This window comes from Struthio camelus, chromosome 13 (genome assembly GCF_040807025.1).
Source record: "Struthio camelus isolate bStrCam1 chromosome 13, bStrCam1.hap1, whole genome shotgun sequence".
Classification (NCBI taxonomy): domain Eukaryota; kingdom Metazoa; phylum Chordata; class Aves; order Struthioniformes; family Struthionidae; genus Struthio; species Struthio camelus.
Window position 1 is genome coordinate 19,745,888 of NC_090954.1, and position 21,946 is coordinate 19,767,833.

The window sequence follows — 21,946 nt, forward strand, 5'->3', positions numbered from 1 at the left end:
AGCCTTGTGCCAGAAAGAGCTTTGGGAGGTATCTGTGGCCTCAGACTACTCTGGCACTTCCTTTCTCACAGCTGAACCCTGTGCTAGCTTCCCCGTGCTCAGAAGAGTGAAATCAAGTAAAGGAGTAAAGAGGCAGAAGGAGATAGTTGTACATAACTGTTTGCACAGGTGATTGCAAGGAGTAGCTAAGAAACCTTAAAATTCTGCTCCTTTTAATCTCAGAGTTTTGTTCAGTATCAGGTTTTAATGGAGCTTTTCTGCACGGCTGGTGCCGCTCTAGGCTCGCGCAGGCATATCGCATAGCCCTGGTTACGCATGGCTGTTTGTGTAATTAATTTGGCGTGGCTGATTTAGTGGGGGAAAGCGTTGCTGAAAGAGTCAAAGGATAATCTCAAGAAAAGGGAGTGGATGTGGAGAGACATCAATTCCTTTTTGTTTGCTATCGGCTGGAGAGTCCCTTTGGTATGGAAATTGATCTCTCTCCAGCAGGCAATAGTAGCAATAATAATTTATTAATAAAGGGCTGTTCAAGTTTTAATTAAATGTGTTTAATATTTAATATTTCGCTCCTTATTTCAGTGCCCTTCTTTTATTAACGATTGCCATGAGTGGGTTTTACTTAACCCTTTTTTTAGGCTTCATAGAGGTGCAAATATATGTTTCTAAGTTATATCTGAGCTGCTATTCTGGGAGTGTTGGTGGGACCAAGCGCCCAGTTTTCTCATTGTCTGCCATGCTAGCCTTGGTGGTTTGTACGAGTTTGCAGGATTAGGCTGCATAAAGGCTAACGCTTAGCTTTTTGTCTTGGCGACAAGACAAAAGGCTGCACAGAAATTTCGTTAGTGGGTGAGCTCTCTTCATCTGAAAGGGGCTATTTGAGTTAGTGGAGTCGTACTTTCTAATCAGCCTTTTCCCCAGGGATCTCGAACCACGGGCCTCAAATGACTTTACCGAAGCGCGTGTGTCCTATTTATGCCAACGAGGGAGAAAATTGAAGACAGCGTCCAGGGTTTGCATCCGTAAGGCAGCGGGAAACGCAACTCTTCCTAACTCTCACTTCCACATCTTGCTGCTGTAATGGACGTTTATGGACTCAGGCCCTTAGTTATTTCTCTTTACGAAATTTTCAAAAATTTGCAATTTGTTTCCCACCGGCAGGATGCGTTTCCTGTGAGCTCTGGCCAAGCAAGCGTTCTGCCTGGAGATTAATTTTGAGGATGCCATGGATAAACTAGAGTTAAGTTTTTCTTCAGGCCCTTACTCCTAAAATATAGCTAATGTATTTTTAATAAAAATAAGATGCAGCCTAATAACTCTTGCCTATAATTTAATCCCCTTCTGCTGCACTTGTAAAATTACCCATTTCGTCTAATACTTGTCAGTTTCACAATTAACATTGGGCACGTTAGCCATATTTTACATCTTGATTTTTCTTCCTTTAACAAAAAGTGAATTTGTTATAAGGAAAATGTTTTTTAAACCCCTCCCCAGTTAATTGTGCGGCCTGGCCTGGCAGTGCTTCATCTCGCAGCCTTCACAAGCGGGGTCCGGAGGGGCGTTTGCGTTTCTATTAGCTCATCGCTTACGCCCTCCTGTTAAACTGCGTTTTGGGCCCGAGATCGTCCTTGGCCAGCCCTGGTCATGTAACGAAGCATCTCTGTTGCTAGCCTGTGAAGGCACGCGGGTTCAGAAGGCCGGAAACGCTGGGTGTGTTTTCAGGTGGACGCCGTGGGAAAGGGGCTTGGCGGCTCTTAGAGTTTGGCCCAGCAAGGAGAACCTGTGCTTTTGGGCAAGGCCGTGTATTTTGCAGCACGGCGTCGGCACCGTCTGTGATCGGTTTGATCCGCTGGCTTGCGAAGAAAGGATTGTTGCGTCTGTAAAACATGGATCAGGCGTTTTTGTGTGGAGTGATGGAGGTAAAGCAGATCCTAGAAGACTTACTGTCCGCAGGGGATTTGAGAAGCGCTTTGCTTGCGCGTCGCCAGCAGCCCGTTGTCTGCCCTCGGCCGATCGGGATGGGTCTGTGGTGGATGTTGCGGGTTCAGTAACTCGGCGTTAGGCTGGGCGTCCGTTTGGGTAGCTGACTTATGCTAATACACTCGTAGCTAATACACATTACCTGTGTATTTTTAAGACAAATCGACGAGGTCTTTGTGCATAGCAGGGCAGAAGAACGTGTCTGTGTCCCAAAGGAGCGGAAAGATTTGGAAAAGTGAAATATTGGAGCAGGTCGTTTGTCTTTAAAAAGCAGTCTAGTTACTGTCTGTAACGTGGGGAAGAGAAGGGGTGAATTCCTCTGCCCAGCTCCGAGGTGGACAGCAGTATTCAGCAGCAGCTGAAAAACTGTTTTCCTCCATGATGAAACAATTTTGTCTGTAGGCATGTAGCGGTACAAGCCAGCTTTTACGTGAGTAGTCCTAAATTACTCTGTTTTATCACTTGGAGAAATGTGAATTCTTTTCAGCGTTGTTTACTACGCTGAAACACGAGGCCATTTGCAGGCAGTCCAAGTATGGAAATCTTCAAGTTGTAAAGATAACAAAAGATAAAATTAGAACACATATGAAGGGATGTATAAATTGAGCCTTGTCAAGTAATTTCCAAAGTGTGTGTTCAGTTAAAATATTGATCTGCTCCAATGAAAATTTGTTCTCCGCTCTCAAGCAAGCAAGAGAGAAATGAAATACAATATCCTTCATTAGCAGCGATCCATGAAATATGCATGTGCATACAAGTGCGTTCGGCTTATTATTCTTTGTAAAGCGAAGCCACTATTTTGTTTGTTTTACAAAACGTGCACATCCTATGGGCTAAGCAAATAGAGATGATCTTTTGCACAAAAATGTAAAATTAAATAATTATTTCAACCTGGACAGACTTTGGGAAAAGATCATCGCAGCTGCTTCTGTCAGCCCCAAGGATTCATACCCTGTTGAAAAAGCAGCTATAAAAATGTGACCAGGGGCAAATTCGGAGCTGGGGAGCAGTGTTTGCTGATCCTCCGGTTTAGAGCAGATTTCAAGAACAACAGCCAAGGAAGGCACGAGCCTGTTGGGCACCTGCTGAAAGGGACATCGACAGCCTCGGACAGAACTCGCTGCCACCATCCGCTGCGGAAGAGACCAAACCACGGGTGATTTCAACAAGTGCTGGAGGGCCTCCCACCCCCCCCCCAAAAAAAAAAATCAAGTATCATTTATCAATACGTGGAAGCAGGAGAAACCTCCTACTGTAGATACTGAGTCCATGTAATCAGTAAGCACAGATAAGCCAACAGAGTCCTGCTCTGAGATTCGTAATAATAAATGTAGATGTATTTGCGAAGGTGCAGGGCTCGCTAAGCTAGCGGTGCAGCGCGCAGACCCTGAGCTTGGCATCTCTGCGCGGCAATGCAGAGCTTGGACCTAGGGCAAATTAGCTGCTGAAAGCAAAGGCTGTATGTGATCGTTGCGGCTGCTGGTCGCACCCTGTTGCCTGAGTCATGGAAGTGACTGTCCGCATCCGTTGCATCATCTCCAAGCAGACTTCCTTAAACCAGTGGCGTGCCTGTTTCCCAGATCCAAATCTCTTAGGGGAGAGGTAGGCTGTAAACTAGGCAATAACTACAGAGACCGTGACATTAGATAAAATATCTTAAGACCGTGCTTTCCTAATTAAAAAAAAAAAAAAGAATGCAGTGTTTATAAGTGCGAGGGCCAGTATTGCATGCACAGACATCCTTAAGAGCTGGGAGAGACTGAGCCAGTGTGTGATAATGAAAAAGTAGATAAGAAGAAATACAACGTGCATGAGAAAAGTCAATGTTAGACAAGGAAGCAGCGCTCTCTTCTTGTGCCATTGAGCCTAGTGTGGTTAATTCAGAGTGTGTCAGAGAATGGAAGGAAGGGTTTAAAAAAAGAGATGATTTAAGAGAAAACAGGAGGAGGAAACAAATAATGACAAAGAAATCTGTTGGCAGGAAAAGACTTATGACATTGTACATGATAGATGTGCACCAAAGACCTAATCCTTAGGTATCCCTGTACAGGTTTCGCTGGCTGCTCCTGTCGGACTGTGCTATGCCCGCTGTAGGCTTTTTCTGGAAGGGGAGAAGGGATGAAAAGAGATGTTGCTGAAGGAAAATCTTTGACTACTGGGTGGCAACTAAGAAAAGTTTAGACTGGCTCTGTAGGACGCAAGGGAGGGAATGTTTGAACAACAAGGCCTATTAACGTGAAATAGTCCTAAATAACAGTTTTCTCTTTTAAAACAGACAAAAGTGATCATGAAACACCATGGAAAATAGCTCTTTGTTGGGAAGTGATAGACAAAATGAGCTAGTAAGTCTTCCTTGCATTTATTTTGCGCAGTGAGGCTCCGAGAAGTGCGCGGGACTGCTGCGTCACGCCGGTGGCGCCAGGACTGTCCCGCTGCTCGCGCCTGGGGATGCTGCGGTTGCGATTTCCCCCGGGTATGTCCTTCTCCAGGAACGGTCACGCTCTGAAAACATGGAGAAATCCACATTTTCGGAGTGTGCTTATTTGAAAAGTTTTGGTCTGGTTTTGGTTTGAGTGCTCTGTTGGCCAGATCTAAAGCTTCAGAAGTTTTTGTAAAGTTTCAAAACATTGCTGATGGGGAAAGGAAGCGGAAGGGTTAACTTGCCGAGGACCTTCAGATCTGCTTCAGAGGCAGCAGAGAGATCAATACTGGCTCTGGAATAGTGAATAGAAGGAAAAAATAGAGAGTTCTTTTGAAAGGGATGGATTTTTCCCAATTTCCATTCTGCAGTCTGTTATAAAGGAATGGGGTACATTTCTCAGCATGGGGAATGGAAGGGAATCTACAACAATAATCTGGCTTATTTTTAACGTGAAAAAATGTTAAATCTGCCCTGTGGGACCAAAGCTCACGAACTGTCTGTTGGAAAAAACCTATTCTTGCAGGACAAGCTGAAGAAGATGAATCACACTTTTGAAATAATGATACACTGGGTGGGGCAGCGTTATCAAAGGGCAATGTATCATTACTGAATCACGTTGTTTCACTAAATAATGTTTTGTTCAAGAGTATTTAGAAAAAAATAATTCCAAGACGCTAATTTTGCATCTGTTCACGTAAAGGACATCTGGATAAACAAAAGAAACAAGACTCTTGAACTGTAGTTCTGTAGATGTTTAAAACTACCAGGGAGAGTTACGGAGCAAGTTTTCCACGAGTGAGAGCTTTACTTGTTTTTAGAATACGGACACGAAATTCCACTGAGTCTTATAGAAAACTGGTTGCATAAGAGCAGGTTGCTTGTGTTTGTGGGGATTTATATGCCGAATAAACCGTCCACAAAGAAAAATGGTTATCCCGAACTCAGCGAGCTAATGCAAGGAGTGAGACTCTCTTCAGCTCGTCTTCCCCTGCCTCTACAAGAACAAGGCGAACAGGCGCTTCGAGGTGCGTAAACGAAAGCCAGGTTCGAGGGTAACCCGACGGCCTCGCGCCGCTGGACGCGGGATTGCGTAGGTTGCAATCTCTCTCCTTGTTCAATTGTTTTATAGGATATCGAAACTAGGTAGCCAGTGTTTTGTGCTTATACGTTACATTGCCTGAAGCTGCAAATACTTTTGGAGTAGCTCAGTCAATAGGAAACATCAGACAGAAGCCGAGGACGTTAGCTGGTTGCAGACCCGAGGAAGGCTCGGAGCCTGACTTGTGTGTATGCTGCACAGCCCAAAAGGCATGACTTTCTTTAGTGAGGGGGAGAAAAACTGGCAAGATCATGTATAAACTGTTTATTGTACTGGGGGACGGCAGGGAAACATGGAAGAAGGCGTTTGGATTTGCGTGCGTTTTGTAAGAGTTTCAGGTAACTTCTGGTTAACCAAAAGTAAACAAAAAGGTGCTGCTTATACAACGTACGGGTTAGTGATGAGTCTCCCTTACCTGGCTCCCTTGAAAACTGATTTCCTCCCTACTTGTTTCCACCACTCGTTCGCCTTCTTTTCAAGGAGTTTCTTCCCCCCTTTGTTTCTCTCTTCACAGCTTTTTCCACATTCCCTCACGTGGTGACTTCTATACTCTTTCAAAGAAAGCAGCTTTTTCCCCTTCCTTCACGTTATCTGTTCTTTTTTCTCTAACAGACATCCTTTTCCATCGCCTCCCTTCTAGCAGGATCTATAATGCCTAGCCTCTCAATGCTCCCTTTGGGTGGTGAAGGAGGTCGGGCCTCTTCCAGCCATTTGCCAATTTTCAGCTGTTTTTCTACGTCGTACATGAGTTTTGATGCTCTCATTCTATCCCACGCTGTTACAAAGTCCCTCACCTTTATTCCCTTCCACTTTCCGTCACCCCCACCCACCCAAAAGGCATTTCTCCTGGCAGATAGGTATTTTCTATTTTGGTATATATATCTTAAAACTCTCAAAAGCTGATCCCCATAAATTTCCATGAGGTACCTTTGGAGTCACCCTAACATTAACCTTTCCGTTGCCGTAGGAAAGCGTGCGAAACGACAGTGATGACTAGCTTTGAAAGCATAGAGTGCTAACGGGCAGCCCCAGCGCCAAACGGGGGAGACAGCTCTACTCGTCTGGCTTTTACTTTGCTTTCAAGGGATTAAAAATGTTATGCTGATCAGTTCCATCATGGTTTTTTTTTTCCTCTATTGCTCTTGAAATCCAGTTTGTGCTATCCGTCGTATTAACAGAGCAGAGGTAACAAGCAAAATAAATGTTTTTATATCTTCTCTTCCAGATAAAATTGAAGATGAATTAGAAATGACTACAGTGTGCCATAGACCTGAAGGACTGGAACAGCTTGAAGCACAGACAAATTTTACTAAAAGAGAACTCCAAGTGCTTTACAGAGGATTTAAAAATGTAAGAACACTACCGCAGTGAAACGACTAGCGCGGACGTCCCCACCAGCCTCTCCTGCCTAGATGAGAGCTGCTCAGCTGCATTTCATCTCATTCCCCTGCTAAACACTAGGAGTGGGGGTAGTTTGTGCTAGATCTCCTCCTGCCACAACTAAATGAGCTCCAACCTCTCTCTCTCCATCTAATATTTATGACACCGTAATCTGCCCAAAATTGGGTTTGGATGAATATTCAGCACATAGTATTCTCATCAAGCTTGCTCCCTAAATGTTGTAAATACACTGCAGTTTCCTCAACTTTGCCTATAGGTCAAGATAACCTGAAAAGGTTTTTTACATGTGTGTTTTGGGGGTTTTTTTTGGTTTGTTTGTTTTTTGACTCTTGCTGTCAGTTTGCCGTATTCAAATCCGAGCTGTGTTGTTTGCTTGTTATTAGCTGCCCAGGATGTTTTTCCCCCTCCTCTTTCTGTAGCAGGAGGAGTCTTGCTCTTGTAGGAGGTTGTTAGAGCCCATTTGGAACGTGAAACCCAGCGTTAAATAGAGAGTAAAGCTGGAATGGCAGAAGCCAAAAAAAAAAAAAAATCAGAAATAAATGGGTATCAAGACTGAGGAGGCAGATGAGGGACTCCAGCTGTAGGTGAAAGCAAGGAATGGCCAGTTGGCGTGACTGCAGGCCAAGGACAGCACCGGGCTGGTCTTCATGAGTGTCTGCTGTAGCCAAGCAGGTCCCTGGCAGCATCTCTGCAGCAACCTGAGCCTCCGCTTCTAGGTCACCTGCTGCTGCCTTGTAGGGAGTCGTCATAAATAGAAACAGATAGGGAATGTTAAGGCTACGTGGAGCAGATGTTTTATGGGCACAGAAGAATGAATACTCATTACGTGGTTGCCTGAGGGTCTGGATTTAGTGACCCAGGTGGTTTGTGCCAGCTGATGCTTTTATGATGATTAATAGATCAGTACTGAGCTAGCCCAATAAACACAATGTGATTTTTAAGCTCCCTTGCAGGACAGTCCCAACGTTCAGCACTTCAGATACCGTCACAACGAAATGGTGAGATTTCTTTGAAAGAGCAAGTCAAGTGTATTGGGCAAAACATTGCCAAAAGAAAGCTGAGCTTTATGTTTTACGAGCATTAAAAATAGTCAGGGTAGAGGGAAACCTGTTGCACGTTGAAAAGGGCCTTTCTATTTAACAGGTTCTTGCATTTGACTGAATCATGGCTCCGATATATGCTCGCCTGAGGAGTCCAGTGGTCTGACCCTTTCTTTTGCTGCTTGGCTAAGCAGACCAAGGCACAGCTCAGCTTTCAGGATTTTTCTGTTCAGTGCACTTGTTGCACTTGTATGGCCTTTGGCCATAGGAGGTCATTTCATCTGTGAAGTTTTGTGACTGCTAAAGACTGATATTCCGAAATAAATTTATGCTTTGGGCAGGCAGAGCAAGAAAATGAATGGCTTTTGAGATCGAGCTTGGTAGGTTAATAAAAGGTATTACGTGATATGGCTGTCTACAACGAGAGACTGAACTTGATGAGGTTTTAACAGCTGTATTTGCCGGGATCTCTGAAATGCTCTCTGTAGCACGCTGGCACTTGGTGGAGGCGTGCACGAGAGCGCTGCTCCTTGCAGAGAGGAGGGACCGGCAATGCCAGCAGCTGGGGCGCACAACGGAGAGGCAGCGTCAGACTTCTCCTTGCACTTTGCTCGTTGGGTATGACACCTACCCCTTCCCCCTCCTAATTTTGCTATTGCTTTGCGTTACCTTGCAGGGCAAGAATAACGATAGGCAAGTTCGTTTAACTTGTGGCCTAAACCCTTCCGTAAGACCTCGCTGAAGGTCTTGGGATTAATTTACAGTGCTGAGGCAAGTTTGTTTAACTTGTGGCCTAAACCCTTCCGTAAGACCTCGCTGAAGGTCTTGGGATTAATTTACAGTGCTGTCAAGGTCTTGTCTTACGTCAGATTGTTAGGACAAAACAGTGTGTTTTTCTTCAGCTGCTACGCATGCAGTATGTGTAAGGCTTTAATATTTAAGATTTAAATTGAAATGAAAGGGCAGCTTTAGCATTTATAGCCTGCAAATGGTGGTTTCAATGGGATGAGTAATTACACGCAGCAGGCAGGCTGACTCAGCTGTTACCACGCTTGCTATTGTACCGAACCGTCTGCTTTTCGGGGCGATGTTACAGTGCCATCTGGAGATTCAAAATCCCCCTGGGAACAGAGTCATTTTCCTCACGCTGGCTCGTGCTTTCTGCTTGCTCTCAAATGATCGCGCAGGTTCTGCTTAATTACGAGGCACCGCTTAGATTACTGCAAGGGACGTTTACCAGCGCTTGATGCGACGGTAACGAGGCCCCGCTCGTCGTGGGTGCCGTACGCGGGAGCTGGGAGGTATCCAGGGCTCAGCTGCAGCATCTGCTGTGGTTGGCCAAAGGCCAGTTGAGCACAGGCCAGAGGAGCCTCCGAGGGGGCCCAGCTGGCCGGGGGGGCAAGGTGTGTTGGCGCTCGGAGGTGTTCGCACACGCAAAGCAAGCGCGTGCTCCGCTGGAGCGGTGTAAAGCAAGTGAGGGAGATTCTGGTCTGAAGCTACCAGCAAAACAGATTGAGCTGGTCACAGTGAAAATGATCAGTTGCTCAGGCAGAAGCCAGTTCTAAAGATCTGTGACTTCGGGGACAGAACAGTTAGTTGCGGATCTAGAGTTTTGGAGAAATTCAGTCTTTGATCAAGTTATCCTCGTCATTCAAAGTTACTGATAGACTTTTATGCTGTCAGTTGGGTTTCCGTAGCCAGTAAAGCTGCTCTGGCAAAGAGCTGAAAAGTTACAACCCTGTTTGTTAGCTTTTCTTTCTTTGTGTCAATGAAGACCATTCACATTGCTCTGAGAGACCAAATTTTGCGATCCAAAACAATTCCTGGGATAAATCACGGCGGTTTGGCTGGTTCACGAGGGAGTCCAGGCTGAGAGTAAGGGCTGCTGCAGGAAGGTGGCAGGAACGTGCGGATGGGGACAGAGGAGGGCAAAATCTCCTCCTTGAACGACGGCCAGCACTTCAGCTTCAAGAAGCCACGGCCTCATTCTCTTCCCAGTGTGTCACTGGTCAGGCCTCACGTTTCTGCACTGGGCCGTTAGAGGCTCCCACCGAATTCAGATCCGTTGCGCTGCGGGGAAGCAGAGCCGGCTAACCAGCCTTGCTGGCTGCCGAAACGTCCTCTCTCTGCCTTGAGCCTTTTTTCCAGTTGTGAAAGAGTGCTGTCCTCTGATGTCTTCGCCAGATGCCAGGACAAAAGGCTTCATTTATTTCCGCAGTTATCTCTGCCCCCAAGGTGCAGTCTGCACTATGCACAATAGTCTATTTTGCACCTTCAGTCAGCTGGCTGGCAGCATGGCAGCCAGATTAAACTCGAGGCGTTTGGCCTGCTTACTTTGGCTGTGGTTCCGTAAGAGCAAGATAACGGCGACTGCAAAGACCAGCAGAGCCTCTAGTAGATCTTGCCTTGGTTTAGCTTGACGAAATGAAATGTGACGCTTTCTGTCTATAAATATAGCAGAAGAGGACCGCTTGAGCTAAAAGGCAGTATTGGCACAGGAACACAGTGGCCGTGAACAAAAACGTGGACTGGAATTAGAGGTTTCTACCCCACAGAGGAGTGAAGTTTGGGGAACGGCTTTGGAATGGAAGGGAGGAGAGTGAGAAACTAGCCGTTTTTAACGTGAAATTTGGTAAACTGATGACTAATGAAATGACTAACACTGACAGAGGTTTGAGCTCAGTCATCCGATGCACTCCTTTTAGACCATGTTTCTAATGACCTGTTTTCTTTGGAGTCCATTGCATGGATTTAAAAGAATTGGGATTCATATGGGGCTTTTTGCCCATTTCCGGGGGGCCCTGTGCTGTTAGGGGAAACAGCTGTTGGCTGCAAAGGATACTCCTCCCATACTAAATAGGAGAACAACACAGCGGAAGGACTGAGAGGGGTTGGAAACACTGTGACCCTGGTTTAGTGGGGATGTTTTAGCAAATCTTGGAGTGACAGTGGGTGAACGAGTGTAGGATGTGAAGTGGTCATCTGAGCCAAAGCAGGCTTTGGGAGACTAAAACACCCTGAGCAAGGTGGGAATGTTCTGATACTTTTACAATCCCCCAAACGTACCTGTGTGTCTGGGAGAGCACAGGAAGGGCTACAGAGCGTGCGGTGTGCGTGGGTGCTTAGAGATTCGAGTCCGGATTGCAGAGCTGGGCTGAGAGAATACACTGGAGGCCATCTGTGCTCGGACGGCTAAGACAGCAGATAGAAAACGCTCCCAATTTAGCAAAATGCAAGCCCCGAGGACTCCTTTCCATGTGCTGGCCGACTGATTTGAGAGTAGTCAGATGGGAAAGTAGCTCTACATTTAGTCCCACTTCAGCTCCACGGATAATCCCTGTGTGTGCGCTTCGTGCTTCTTTAAAGTAATCAATAAAGCTGATTCCTGATTCCAGCTGAAGGAAAGCACAGCGAGGTCAATTTTTGTTTGCTTTTATGTGGATTCAGCTCCTTTGTGGTTTGGTATTTTAAAAGAAGCCTGAGAAGGCAGACTCGTGTACACAGCTCGTGTTGTCAATGCCAATGCTCGATAGGCGGTTTTTGAAAACGAGGGATTGTTTGAGTGCTTGACAACAATTCTCCCAAAAACGCTCACTTTTCTTGTTTGACGTTTAAGATGATTTCAGAGGTTAAAGAAATGAACGCTATGGGCCTAAGATCTAGCCTACTGCCTTGTAACGGATATGGAGAAGGACCGTGCTTTCACACTGGTAACACGTTTGTGTTGAATGAGTAAAGCTTTGCTGTCTTTGGTGGAATTTAACCTGACGCTAAGCTTACCTGCTCTGTTTCAAAAGAGAGATTTCTTTTGTCAGCTGTATTAAGTCATGCTGTAGCACTAATGAGGCCTCCTGAGCATTATTTGACTCTTATGAAACAAAATTGTGATCAATTAAGTGCAAATGAATTGGTACTAGCATATGTGTCTGAAAGCAGTCCAGTTATAGCAGGCTAAACAGGGTGATCAATGTCAGTACTGCCTTTCCGCAGCACTCCTGGAGGCTTGATGCAAAGTTTCATTTGGCTTCCAGATGGAGCATCAGAAGCAATAAGGATCACGTGGAAATTCAGGAAATTTAATCAGGCACGGTGGCTGGAACTGTTAGGGAAGGCGTCGCCTTGCAAGGAAAGTGCAGCAGCAGCGGTCTCTCCTCTACGCCTGCCCTTCTCAGACCTTTCCTTCAGTCTTAGCATCACAAGGGTCGCTGGTGGTGTGTTGGGGCTCTTAACAACCGTGGGTTATTAATGTGGCACGGAGAGATTAGAGGGGACATGGCAATTGTGGAAAGCATGGAGAAAATAATGATGAATCCTTACATTTATAAACCATCTTTAAGTATGGGGAATGATGGTTCTCAGTGAGTTTAATAGTTGTATATGTTAAGACAAGGAAAAGAAATGCATCTTCACGTAGCGTGGTCAGCCAGTGGAACTATACAGGAAAATATGGTTAGGAGTTGTGCTATGCTTGAATTTTCAAAAGAATGACCAACTTGCTGGGTTAAAGCTCTGCTTTCCTTAACGCAGAACAGAGCAACACGAACAGGATGGAGGCTTCCCCCAGTAATTGTGTGCTTAAGTTACTTTAAATGGCGTCTAGACTATTAGAAGTGACAAAAACTTATGAAAAAGTAATAATTTTTCTTCCAACAAAGAAGCCAGTAGGTGGCTGTTTTATTAGGAGCTTTGGAGCATTTTGAGGGTTTTGGGAATTCTTCCATAAAATATATTTTGAAAGAACTGTTAGCTTTCTGTATTTAAAAAAAAAAAAAAAAAAAAAAAAAAAAAGGTCTGGTCCTGTGGGCACAGTTATTAGATATTCTAGTTGATCTTGTCATCCCCTTGCTGTGGACCAAGTCCTGAATACTGATGCTGGAGAAGGAGTGGTCCCTGGTGAGGCTAGCACCACAGTGCCAGGTTTGGCTGTTAAATAGGACACTGAGACCAAATTAGTGGAAGGACAGTTGTCAGGACATGAAGTCACTGACTGAAGGATAATTTCAGGACTCTTCAAGTAACAAATTATCCTTTATTTCGTTCAAACTTGTCAAGTCGTTGATGGTTTTCTACCCAGCTAGTGGGTAAAAGACATAAGGATTTCTTCTGGGTTGGCGGAAGGAACTCGGATCTAATTGTGCTCATTTCAATAGAGAATGGGTATTAACTTGTAGGGGGTTAACAAGCTGGCCACTAGTGTCACCTGCAGTATCTCCTCCTTACTCTCCTTCCGTGATTTGGAGTGATTTGCTCTCGTTCATTCTGTCTACTTCCCTGGTTGGTGAGTTCACATGAGCAGCAGGTGATGCTGGCAGATCAGAGGTTTGAAGAGGAGAGGGGAAAAAAAAAAAAAGGCTTTTTTCCTTTACAGCCTTTTCATGGTGGAAGAATTTCTTGACAAAGTCCTTTTTGTTCTTAAAACATATCTGAAGAACTCATCCATAAATAAGTCATAGACTTGAGTCGTCTTCCAGCTTTTTGTGTCACCAGTTCAAAGGGATGTTTTTAGACTTCAGGTTTACTCATCCCAAATTCAGCAAGCTGTAATGCTCCTAGGCTAAGCATTTGTCTGTCTTTGGACCTATTCACAATGCTGAGCGGGGTGTGACACGCAGCCAGCGATCGTACGTATCTACGCTCACTCAGTCCGCCAACGTGTGAGTAACATTGGCAGCAGAGGCTTCTGCGCCGGCCCGCGAACCACCCCAGGACCTTGCCACACTCTCCAAAGGCTACTCTTCATTGAAGTCTGGGCCAAGCCCAGAATTATTGGGAGATTCTGGGCGTCTCCATCCTCGGGAACATCAGCTGATGTAGCAGGCGGGTCCAGGTTGCATGGAGTGGTAGTCATGCATTTAAATGCGAGGGCTGTGCAGCTCTCTGCTCTTTCCAGCCCATTTCTCTCCATCAACACTAAGTATAAAAACGTGATTTCCTTCAGAAAGGAAAGAATTGTTAACCAGGTTGGTTAGTTAAGAGTATAAAGATCTGTGTGGTTGAATTCAGGCACGCTTTAGTGAGTCACAAGACAGATGGGCCCTTACACAAATGTCTTTTAAGCAAATGGAGCTATAACGGCCTGAAACGGGCTTTGGAGCTCGAGAGTCCAATAATATGAAAGGGAAAGATGTACTTTTGCAGAGGAGGCAGGGTGATGGGGCACCAAGTGCGGCCGCAGCAGGTTCGCGCTGTGGTTCAGCAGGCCAGACACGCTGCCCCACTGGCGGACGGGGCCCCTGGCCGCAGCCGGGACGGGAGCGGGCAGCAGGGCTCGCGGCTGGAGCTGAGGTCTCATCCTTCAGCTCACTATTGGCTTCACTTCATTTTTTGAGGGTTTGGGTCACAGAAGACGCGGGGAGCTGGGTTCAAATATCACCTCCTGGGAGCCCAGCCCCTCTTTGACTGCTGCATCCCCTTTGCGTGGGTGCAACGGAGCAAGCGACCTCTGCAAACGTGCCGAGGGAGCACCTCCGGCCCCAAATTACCCTCGTGGCTTTAGCTTTTCCTCGGCTGTGGCAGAGCCAGCGCAATCTCACGGAAGCGCGCTACGTTTTAGTACCAGAGTTGAAAAATCAAATAAACCCCGCAGGTTTCGAGGCAGAACGCTTGTATGGGCACCGTCCAGCTTCGCGGACGCCTGCGGAAGGCTGCGACCAGCTGAACAAGTTGAAAACGAGCTTGCCTTTTTGAGCCGAACACTGATGCTTGTTTGTGATGACTTGCTAGTACGTCCTGTGAGCCTGCGTGGAGCTGGGATCGGTTATCTAGCTACGGTCTGCTGCTGAGGATTAATGAGTTAATATATGTGGAGGCAAGAAAAGGGGACGTGTTAGCTGGCAGTAGGATTATTAGTAATTGTTAGATAACAACTCCGTATGACAGAAGATGAGCTGCCTTTCCAGCCCAGCCTATAAAACAGGGATTAAACACTACTGAAAACACCATAATGGTGAACGAAGCCTATGAGATGCTTAATGTGAAATTCCAGTCTGAATTATTTAATTTCTTCAGTGCATCCAGCGCTCTGTGTGAACAGGAACGTGACTTGTGTAATTGCTCTCTTTGGGCTTGTAGTGTTTCGCAAATGAACCTTAACAGAGCTCTGGGTTTTTTTCTTGATTTTTTTTTTTTCCTTTCAATTTTTTCCAACAGGAATGTCCTAGTGGGGTTGTTAATGAAGAGACGTTCAAACAGATCTATGCACAGTTTTTTCCACATGGAGGTAAGCAGAGTACTTTGCGTCTGTCAGGTTTGTTGAGGCATGTCTTAACATTCGTTATTGCCAGCTGGCTGCAAAACTGCTTTGGATAATCTGTGCTAGAAATGTGAATTGCACTTAGGCTTTGCAAAATCTGAACCAAAAATGCAGAGGGCAAGGTAAGGAAATTAATTTAGGCCCTTGGAATAGTTATTTCACAAGAATACAGACAAACCCGCAGTGAAGGTTACTACTAGCTGTCAGCCCTTTTTTCCCCACAGTAAACGGTGCAAGTCTAGAATAGAAATGGGGGATTGATTCTCTTTTCTGCTACTGACTTGCTGGATGGCAGAGAATTCAATCGTTTCCCCTCCGTGCATTTTCAGTTCCCCTGCTGTTGGACTGCAGTGCTTATAGTATCTAGCACGGAAGGGTCCCAGACCTATTTTTGTCCTACAAATAAATCAAAACGTTCCAAAAATTCATGGAGTAGTTCTCAGTAGGCCTATGAACACCTAGGCAGCTGAAATAATAATTCCTGGTGTTTGAGTGACTAATTAAGACAGGGTCACTTCATGCACTGGAATATTAAAGTACTGTATTTAATCTCTCAAATAGCATACGTTGTTGCCTTCTAAAAATATCCAGAATCTATATGGTCTTGTAACTGGACATGTTCTGTAGGGATATATATACACACACACACACATATATATACATATACATGAAAGAAACAAATCATGGTTTTAAGCTTTTTTAAATAAAAGATTCAAAGTTGGAGGCTTCCCAAATATACCCTATTCTGTAATAGCTGCAGAATGCCATCATTGTGGGAAGGTGATTGAAGTTTCTGCAAGCGTGTGTATGTGCATTTAGTTTAAGGAGGTCATTAATAAGTGGTTTCTGAATTAAATATCAAGATAATCATGCTATGCTTATCTGTGTCTTACAATGTGTGTGACCTCAAAGATGTACACCTGCGAAATGTTCACGTTAAATTTCAGTACGGATGTGCTGATTTTTATTGTTGCTTCTGTTCTGTTTTTAAAAAGCAACGAGGCCATTCTTGTTTTTTAGCAGATATGCAGAATATTAAGCATTTATAATAGTAATGTAATTCTGGATGTATTTCATGGTTCCAGTAACCCCGAGGACCTCCAGGTACCCCGAGTAACTGCACTAACTGCTCTTGTTAGTGACACACACTTCGGGTGACTCTTTCCTATGTGGGGAAAAACAATTGGGCACAGAAACCTCCGCTTTTCGTGGGTAGATTCCTTTTTTCCCCCCTCTACTGAGGTTGACAAAGATTTGCTGCTATTTTGGTTTGTGTCCCATTCCCTTGAAATACAGTTCTGCTGTGGTAATGATGCTGGTAGTGCAACCGTGCCTAGCAATAAGTCAGTTTAACAGCAGAAGTATTTTCAGGTTCTCCACTGTTTTCTTTCCAAACTATTTGTATAACCTTACCGTGTCATAAATTGTGGGATTTCAGATTCCTCAGAGATTTTTCTCACTTTTATGGCTCTCCGTACAGATACACTTGTATGTCCCAGATGTAGTGACGTACCTCCGAATTACAAATCTTTGTGCAGCGTCATCGCAGGCTGTGTTGCACAAGGCTTATATCCATGACAGGTTTTCGTTTTTGCTAAATTGCCATCAAACGTTACTAGTGATCTAGTGTGTCTTTATGTATACTATCTGCTATTGAAATAAAACATTTAGTTTGATATTTTAAATAATCTTTTACTTTAGCTTAGTAAGGCTTTTTTTAGGGGTGTGTTGCTAATAATTCCATGTTTTTCTTGTGGAGAAATTTTCTTTCTGAATCTTAAAAATGTAGCAGCCAATTATTTTTTTTTTCCTGCGGTCTAGCATATTCTGGGGCTATGAAGGAAGTAACCTGAGCATTTGATTTTTCTGCACGTTGCTACTCTTCCCTGGATTTGAATAATGTGAAAATACTTCATCGTTTCATAAGGTTCAGACCAAAGAGATGCTGAGGTCATTCCATGTGAATGCCTTCGTAGCACAGGTCATTAAGTGTCACCAGATGCCCAAACACTGAGTGTGAAGACTCAAGCTAAACTAACTCTGTGTGCCAGAGGCAAAGAGCAGAGGAGAAAAAAAAGTGCATGGCTCCTTGAATAGCAAGGAAATAATTAGGTGATATTAATGCCAGTTGCTTCCATTTTCTAAAAGTTGGCTCTAGTAACCTGGAAAAAAGTGTGTATTGCCTCCAGAGCAGAGAAGAGGCCAATGAAGGACTTGAGGTCAAACATTTATTTGATTTTTTTTTTTTTCCTGTGTACTGCTGTTACTGTTTTTCCCTGATAACAACTGTCCTTTACATGGCTGAAGCTCAGGCCATTGAAATCCTCCTGTTCAAACTGCTTCCGTCTGCCCCAGCCGTTCCCCAGCATCCCGCTGCCATGGAGGTTCCCACCGAGATGTTACCGGCACGTCCAGCTTTCCTTGGTTGCTTTCCATAAACCTCATATAGCTAATGCTGAAGGACTTAGCCTGGCAAAGCTGGAGTTTGGAGGCCCTCGTCTAATTTGGCAGAGACGATCTTGGGTGCTCCCTTGCTTTTTAAGTACAGTCCCATAATCCAGATCATTACCACTGCAATAAAAGCTTTTGCATTTCCAGGCTGTTCTTCAGAGGAGGGGGAAGGATCCTACGTAATTCCACAATAATTTCTATTAGTTCCTAGAATACCTGAGGAAACTACAAAGTTGCTTTTTATAATGGAAGAAAATGTGGTCATGAATGTTGTTTAGAGCCATTAGCGTACAATGAACTGCTGTATCAATTAGTGCCTTTTGTGTCTTTCAGATGCTAGCATGTATGCACATTATCTCTTTAATGCATTTGACACTGCACAGAATGGCTCAGTGAAGTTTGAGGTAATTGTTTTGCATCTTATTTTGATGCCTTTTTCTCAGTTTTGTGTTTTGAAGCTTCTCCATCCATCATCCATTATAAACAGGTAGGATTTGCTGGATTACAGTTTAGAGGTTTTAGACTGCAAAGGGTAGATATTTTAAAATTTCATTCATTTTGGTTAAGGCTTTTTGTGCAGATGGAGTTGCACATTTTCTTTGACTAGAGAAACATATGGTTCACATTAGACAATACCACAGGCAATGTTAATCTTGGAGGGCGAAACTACGGCGAGTGTTGCAGCAGAGAGGAGAGGCTGAGGTCAGAGCTGTATGAGAAGAGACCAGCGAGTGGCACAGATGGTTTGGAGGTCAGAGGAAGGCAGTGCATCTTATGCCTTCTGCAGTCATCCCAAAATGCATAGCAGGATAACACTTGTATGTTTTTGGAATTTTTTAAAGCTTATTTATTTAATATATTGAACAAGCATCTCAGATACTTGGCTCCTAAGAGAAAGCAACCTACCTGTTAACTAAAAAGGCCTGTTGCTGTGGCCAAAAATAGCCACCCTTAAAGCTCACACACACAGTAATAGAGGTGCAGGTAACAGCAAAGGGAGATGTTAAGTAGGACACCTGAAGAGGATGAACTTAATCATTTAGAAGACAGTTTAGTGGCTGATCATAAAACCAGAAATAATACGCAGTCCGTCCTTTGCCATCACACGGCCAAGAATCCCAATAAGTCTCAGGTTGGACTGAGAAATCATATTTATCCAATGTGGAAGGGAGATGTTAGCATACGTATATGTGTCTCCCTTTAGTGGCAGCTGCAGTGGGAGCCATGCATATGGCAAGTACTCAGTAGAACGTTAGAGGTTTCCAGAAACCTAAATAGACCAAAACAAAGCAAAATGCTTAGATAAGTACTTAAGAAAAAAAAAAAAGCGCTGAGCTTTCCTTCCTGGCAAACCTGTCTCTTTAGTACTTGTCAAACATAAGCATTTTGTCCCCTTTTTTTGTATTGTTCAGCAAATGCAAATTCCTCTGAGCCCTAGAAAGAAGGAGCAACAGTTTCTAAGATGTGGTGCGCTGCCCCATGCAGTGCTGGTGGAGATAACACAGGAAGGACTAAGTAAATTAAATCAGGTACCAGGAACAGTAGAGCTGCATTAGCTTGAAGCTCTGCCTCTGCTAATAAATCCCTGTAGTGATGCTGCTCTCAGTACCTGAGCCGTTATGCAGTATAAACAATAAATCAAAGTTAGTGGAAGCAATAACTTAATTGTAAACAGAAAACGATTAAAAAGCGATATCCCAGACTGGGGAATTAGTGGCGAGGGTTATATCTGACAAATGTGTCAGAGGTCTTGCCCGAAGAGGAAGGCTGAGGCTCTCTGTGTTAGAATATACTGTGGCGTGAAGAGGCTGGGCTCTCCCTGTCCCTCTCCAAAGAGGGCGCAGAGACCTTTGTGGACACAGTTTTGGAAAGCAGGGGGGGCAGAGAGGTTGGCTCCATGCTGTATCCTAAAAAGAAAAGCTTTTTGAGTGGCTTTATGAAGGCAGTGACTCGGAAAAGCATGGTATTAAAATTCACGTCTGTCTCTCTCTCTGCCTTAAACCAGGATTTTGTGATGGCATTGTCAATTCTGTTGCGAGGAACAGTCCATGAAAAGCTAAGATGGACGTTTAACCTGTACGACATAAATAAGGATGGCTATATAAACAAGGAGGTAAGACTGTTTCTGACACGTCTGGTTATTTTTGAAGAGAGCTGACGGGTTTCTGTTGCAGAGCATAATTAATTTTGCAGGCAGCTAATTAAATGCAAATCAGACTGGACACGAGCATTTATCTGTGTCTAAATAAAGTGCGTGGTGATCTTGTATTGCATGTTTTTGTAGCCATGTTTTGCTATGTTACAGTGCCTGTAATGGATTGCTTTAGCCAGAAGCCAAATCCTAGTTATAGGTATCCACAGAAATAACCTCTGCGAAGGGGAGGGTATTGGGGACGTCAGGTATGCGGTGACTGAGGTTCAGGGATCATGCTGACATCTGTGTGCAGGATCATCCAGGTAGCTCAGGTACATCTGGCTGCATTGGGATGATGGTGTGGGCTTACCCAAGGTGCTGCAAGCCCACAGCACCACTCACAAGGCGGTGGTGTTATGTAAGGTTATTTTATTACCTACCATTTCTTGTTTTCTCAGTGGGAAGCTTTAGTTTTGAGCACGGTAACCTGATCATTTCCAGAATTTTACATGAGGGCACACATGGGAGTAGGCCTGCTCTGACCAGTCCCACATAGGACATGGTCTATCGCCTTGAAACTACTGTGGGCAGCTGGTGTGCTTGTTCCGCGTGGTCCCTGAGCCGCGCAGTAGCTTGTACAAGGCACGGAGAGGGGCCCTGTGTGGTCTCCCAGGACAGGTGTGGAGCTCCTGGCCCTGGTGGAGGTCTGGAGATGTGGGCTGCAGCAGCAGCCCTGCCCGCAGCGGTGGTCTTGACCAGGCTGGCCGTTTCGGCACTGCGGGAGCTGCAGCGCTGCACGGCCAGGTCCCGAAATGGGATTGCAGGAGCCTTGCAAGGGGCCGCTGCCAAGTCACGGCAGCGTGAGAAAGATGCACTTGGTTCTCTAGATTAACTCAAAGCTGGTAAGACACCTGTCTCTGTGCGTGTGTCTAGGCTTTCTCTGGAGTTGACAGCAGGTATGAGCCCAAGGTCTGCACTGTTCTGTAAGAGAAAGCGAGTGAAGAAAAGGGCAATAAAAGAAATAAACGTGCCATCGTTTTATTAACTTTCCTGTTGTGTTTTTGATGTCATGTCACTACTGCAGGAAATGATGGATATAGTAAAGGCAATTTATGATATGATGGGAAAGTACACATATCCAGTGCTCAAGGAAGATGCTCCGAGGCAGCACGTAGAAGTATTCTTCCAGGTACTTATTTGATTTCTGATGCGTTTTTCTTAGCGTTTGAGCTATGCATTGATATTCTTTACTGTAAGGTTAGTCCTAAGGTCATTGTTACTCTGTGCTACACGTCCCAGAAAAAACCCTAGCAGCCATCCGTCCGTGTCCAGCAAGCCTAGAGATGTCCCATCTCCCAGCTGGGGAGGTGCTTCTCCTCCCAACCGCTTGTAAAAATAGAGACAGGAATATGGGTGTCTGTTAGTGAGGTCCTGAAGAAATAAATGATGTAAGATGGGTTGAGGTTGCTGTGTACACCCGGGAGGAATAGTTGGAGATGACCTCAAAAGTGCTCCAAGCATCAGAGTAAACAAGTCCTTAGCTGCCAGCAAATTTAATCTATGGCACTCAGTCTGCAGTCTAAGCTTGTAAAGTGCCCTAGATTTATTCAGGCTGCCACAAATATGATACTGTACTACACCTGCAGAGTTACATATGAAAACCAAAATTGTTTACTTTTATTTTGCAGAAAATGGATAAAAACAAGGATGGTGTTGTAACCTTAGATGAGTTTATTGAATCATGTCAGGAGGTAAGGCCAAAATTACAACCGCGATGAAAGGACTAGCTCGTGCCGCAGTGTGTGTACTCGCTTGGAGCGAACTCTGTTTGAAACGAGCTGCAGGTTTCTTTGCGCTGTGTAAAAAGCAGCCACAGGATTCAGTTTGCGGTTGGGATCTGAGAAGCCCGCTACCGATCAGGGAGCGCAGGGTCGGGCCGAGCGCTGGGGAGAGCCTCTTCGTTCCCAGTGCTCGTGGCCAGTGCTTGTATTTGCCTGAGTGAATTGCAATACCTGATTCTGTGACAAGTACATAACTCTTGAGAAAGCTAATAAAGCCATTAACCTTCCTCAGTATTTTTCTTTAAGAGGCTGACAGCATCTCTCCGAGCTGTCCCTGACTGTCATTAACAGGTACCACATTGCTGAAACAGTCCAGAGCCAAAGGTCTC

At 44.9% G+C, this 21,946-nt stretch overlaps 1 protein-coding gene across 9 annotated transcripts in view; it reads left to right on the plus strand.

Annotated features, from left to right (window-relative positions):
* The window catches only part of KCNIP1 (potassium voltage-gated channel interacting protein 1), a 454,273-nt gene that overhangs the window by 426,020 nt on the left and 6,307 nt on the right, over positions 1–21,946 (plus strand). For all 9 annotated transcript variants that reach the window (XM_068959403.1, XM_068959405.1, XM_068959406.1 and 6 more), the window contains 6 exons: positions 6,724–6,848; positions 15,089–15,158; positions 17,976–18,046; positions 19,648–19,755; positions 20,861–20,965; positions 21,465–21,527. In XM_068959403.1, the coding sequence (XP_068815504.1) occupies positions 6,724–6,848; positions 15,089–15,158; positions 17,976–18,046; positions 19,648–19,755; positions 20,861–20,965; positions 21,465–21,527 (542 nt within the window). The remainder of the gene's footprint in view (positions 1–6,723; positions 6,849–15,088; positions 15,159–17,975; positions 18,047–19,647; positions 19,756–20,860; positions 20,966–21,464; positions 21,528–21,946) is intronic.